This window comes from Rhodamnia argentea, chromosome 1 (assembly GCF_020921035.1).
Source record: "Rhodamnia argentea isolate NSW1041297 chromosome 1, ASM2092103v1, whole genome shotgun sequence".
Classification (NCBI taxonomy): domain Eukaryota; kingdom Viridiplantae; phylum Streptophyta; class Magnoliopsida; order Myrtales; family Myrtaceae; genus Rhodamnia; species Rhodamnia argentea.
In genome coordinates, this window is record NC_063150.1 from 11940548 (window position 1) to 11944782 (window position 4235).

The following is a 4235-nucleotide window of genomic DNA, read 5'->3' on the forward strand; positions in this document are numbered from 1 at the left end:
CAATTTCTTCCCAGAAGCAGAAGTTGATTTTAAGAGCAGAGACGTTGCCATGCGCGCCCACATACAAGTCTTATGAAATTTCCCATGGTGGCGAAATTCGTCCATCAAGTAAAAGTTGATCAGCTTTCTACGCGTCATTTGAAAATTAGGACAAAAAATTCGTCGTGTAAGAGAGAGTCGATAGCCAAAACTACCCTGCAGATGAAAGCTGATATTCTCTTAATGAAGAACCCGAACACTTGAAGAGGTTAAAAAAAGAAAAGAGGCCAGCACAAGATCTATCTCACAGACCTTTCTCTTGTTCGAAACTACCAGTTAAGGATGTACCCAAAAGTTGGACTTAAACACAAAATCCCAGCATGCAATTATACACGTCGACCCACAAAGCTGAGTGCCAAAAAATGCTATGCTTCATATCATTTGGAACGGACCAACTTTTTGTCCTTGAGCAACTCAACCACGCGCCTCATGTTTGGTCGGTTCATCGGCAGCGCACAAGTGCAAGCGAGAGCTATGTTCAACACCTTCTCGATCTCTTCATACTCGCTCGAGGACGGGCTCAACCTCGGATCCACGAGCTGCGCGAGATCGCCGTCGCAGCACCCGGCCCCACCGTCGGGATTTCCGTCCCCTTCCGCCTCGGGGGTCGACAGCGCGACCTCAGTCACCCACTTCACGATGTCCTTGTTCTCGCCGAACGAAGGGTCGTTCGGCCTTTTCCCGGTGATCAGCTCCAGGAGCAGCACGCCGAAGCTGTAGACGTCGCTCTTCTCGTTCACTTTCAAAGTGTACGCGTACTCTGCGAGCACCAAAAGAAAGATACAAACGCCAAATCCAATTCAGAACTCTCTGCTCAAATGGGTTGACTAAAGTCAAAGATGAGTGGCGGTGCACCAGTCAAACGGCTTGATCGAGACACGGGCTAAAACATAAAAAGCTCATGAGAACTTCCTCATATGGACCCCACATCGCTAAAGTTAGTATTTATCCTTTCGAACAATGGGGACCCACTAGTCTTCTACTTTAGTGCCAGTGAACGCTGGCAACTATTGGCATGTTCTTAGGAAACCAAAGGAGACCAGATAATCAAGCAGATAATAATTGCACACAAAATAATTGGGATAGGCACATGGAAACCTACGCACCTGGCGCAATGTAGCCACAGGACCCGGCCACCCTCGACATGAGGCCCTCCCCGATCGCCGCCGCGTCCTGCTGCAACGTCTTCGCCAACCCGAAATCGGCGACCCGCGGTGCGAAGTCCTCATCCAATAGGATGTTGTTGCTCTTCACGTCCCGGTGCACGATGGCGGGCACGCAGTCGTGGTGCAGGTAAGCTAGGCCCTGAGCCGAGCCCAGTCCTATCGCGAACCGCTGGCGCCAATCGAGGTATCCTCCGCTCTTGAGCCCGTGCAACACGTCGCCCAGGCTCCCATTGACCATGTACTCGTAGACCAAAAGCCGGCTCTCCTCCGCCGCGCACGTGAACAGCAACTTTACTATGTTGCCGTGGCGGATGTGACCCAGCGTCTCCACCTCCGAATTGAACACGGACTCGGTGTCCGGGTTCTGGGTCCCACCCCGGAGCCTCTTGACCGCCACCATCTGGCCCGTCTTGAGCCTAATCCGGTAGACCTGGCCCGATCCTCCGGACCCAATCAAGTTCTCGTCTCCTAATTGATCGATGATCTCATTGCTAAACCTGACCCGCTGGAACGTGGTTATTTTCCACAACCGTCTCGATTTGCCTCCGAACCAATGCAACTTAGTCCTGACCACCCAGACGAGGGACGAGAATAGGAGCACGATGCAGACGGCTAGAGCTATGAGCACGTAGAAAGTGGCCGGCCGGCCTCTCGTGCACTTCCGGAAGGGCTTCAAATCCGAGCTGCACAGGTTCGGGTTGCCCGCTAAACCCGAAACAAAGAAGTCGTGATCGAAGCCCGGAGGTACCTTGCCATAGAGCTTATTGTGCGATATATTGAACCTGTTAAGCCTCAGTTTGGTCAACTCCACTGGAATCTCGCCGGAGAGCAAGTTCCTAGAGAGGTCCAAGTACGTCAGCACCGGCAAGTCCCCTAATTGAGCCGGTATGCTCCCAGATAACCGGTTGTTCGACAGGTTCAACTCAGTCAAATCGGTCCATGCCCTTACTGAACTCGGTATCGGGCCGGTGAACAAATTGCCTTGCATCTCCAGCTTCTGCAAATTGCCCAAATTGGTGATGCACGTCGGGAGTTCGCCGCCAAACCTGTTTTTGCTCGTGTCGACGACGGTGAGGTTCGAGAGCTGGCAAATCTCCGCTGGAATCTTGCCAGAGAAGTTGTTGCCGGCGATTAGAAGTGATGCCAGACCCTTGGGCCCCGAAATCGATGGCGAAATCACTCCTTCAAACTTATTATAGCTCATGTCAAGGTGCCATACTGCCTGGAGGCCCCAGAATCCGGCCGGTACTTCGCCGGAGAGTCCGTTGTTGCTGATTCGGATGTTGTAGAGAGAATCGCAGCTGGCTAGCGAACTCGGCAAGCTTCCTGTGAAGCGATTGTCGAAGACGATGATGGTCTGGAGCTTGCCTCTGGAACAGAGATTCTCAGGCAGCTCTCCAGTGAAATCGTTGCTCGAGACGTCGAACTCCACCAAGTCGGAGTTCTTGCCCAAACCGGCTGGTAAGTTCCCGGTGAAAGAGTTGTTGAAGATCTTCAGTTGCTGCAAATTAGGGTTCGACGCCAGAACTTGGGGAATCTCGCCGATGAAGTAGTTGTCATTTAGGTTCAGGGACGAGAACGGCAGGGCAGCGATCTTCTCCGGCAGGACGCCGGTGAGATTGTTCTGGGAGACGTCCAATCGGAGGAGAGAGCTCAAATTGCCGATCGCCTCCGGCAATTCCCCGGATAAGTTGTTGGCGTACAGTTCAATCTGCACGACGCTTCGCATCCCGGCAATGGCATCGGGGATTTTCCCCGACAGCGCATTGCTGGACACATCGAAGTCCTTCAGAGAAGTGAGCTTCTCGATCGAGCCCGGGATTTCCCCGACGAGATTCGATGCCGCAAGCCAAAGAGTCTCGAGCCTGGCCAGGTTTCCAATCTCCGGAGGCAGAGGGCCCGGCTGGAACCGGTTGTAACCGATTTCAAGCCGAGTCAACTCGCTGAGATTGCCCAGGAAAGAAGGTATCGTGCCGTTGAGCAAGTCCTCGGTCAGCGAGAGGACACTCAGCGCCGGCAACCGGCCGAAGCTCGCCGGAATGTCGCCGGAGAAGTTGTTGAACGAGAGGTCGAGAACCCGGAGGTCGGCGAACCCCGGCGAGAGGTCCGGCAGCTCGCCGACGAAGATGTTGCTGGAGAGGTTGAGCGACTGGAGGTGCGAGCAGAGCGAGAAGGGCGGCGCCGCGAGGGCGCCGTAGAAGTTGTTGTTGGCGAGGGAGAGGTTCCGGAGGGTCCGGATCCGGCAGAAGTCGTACGGGAACCCACCGGAGAGGTTCAGGTCCGAGAGGTCGACGGAGACGACGGAGCGGTTCCGGCCCTGGGTGTGGCAGTCGACGCCGGTCCAGTTGCAGGCGCTGCGGTCGGCGTTGGGGGCCCAGTCGGCGAGCTGGCCGTCCGGGTCGTCGAGGAGGGAGGTCTTGACCCGGAGCAGGATCTCGTAGTCGCCGTCGGCGGAGACAGCCAGAGGCAGTAAGAAGAAGAAGCAGCAGCAGAGCAAGGACCAAGAACAGAGCAAGAGTCTCGGGGCCGCGAGGTCGCGACAACGCCGATGGGTCGTCGCCATTACTCTTCAAGAAACGCAAACGGTAAGGTCTACTAGGGCTTGTGTACGACCGTTACGTGCATGGCGAGGCGACGATGGAGGGACTACAGCTTGAAGAAGAAGAAGAAGAAGAAGAAGAAGAAGAGGGGGAGGAGGAGATGATTTGGTTGCACAGGGAAACGATAATGAATAGGGGAGGCCATAATTGCAGGGATTTTCTGGGAAATTGAATGTGATCCTTCTTTTAAATTTTTGTGGGGGAGGAAAGCGACAAAGTTAAAGTGTCGAATTAATATGGCAACTGATTTTTGGGGGATAAACAAATTTTCGTGGCTCCCCCATATTCCGCAAAATTAGACCTTCGCTTATATTACTTACAACAATAAATAAATAAAAAAATTATTGATGAAATATTTAGATAAAATTTATTATCGATAATAAGTGGGAGTGAGCAAATCGAATCGCCAGGATCGAATCGGGACCCGTGG

The 4235-nt window shown here is 53.5% G+C and overlaps 1 protein-coding gene across 1 annotated transcript; it reads right to left on the reverse strand.

Annotated features, from left to right (window-relative positions):
• Positions 1 to 267: 267 nt before the first annotated feature.
• On the reverse strand, positions 268 to 3874 carry LOC115747021 (LRR receptor-like serine/threonine-protein kinase HSL2). The gene is made up of 2 exons (XM_030683048.2): positions 1146 to 3874; positions 268 to 799 (listed from the first exon to the last, which is right to left on the reverse strand). Exons 1-2 carry the CDS (start codon positions 3766 to 3768, stop codon positions 417 to 419), a joined length of 3006 nt encoding a protein of 1001 aa, XP_030538908.1. The 5' UTR covers positions 3769 to 3874; the 3' UTR covers positions 268 to 416.
• Positions 3875 to 4235: the final 361 nt, after the last annotated feature.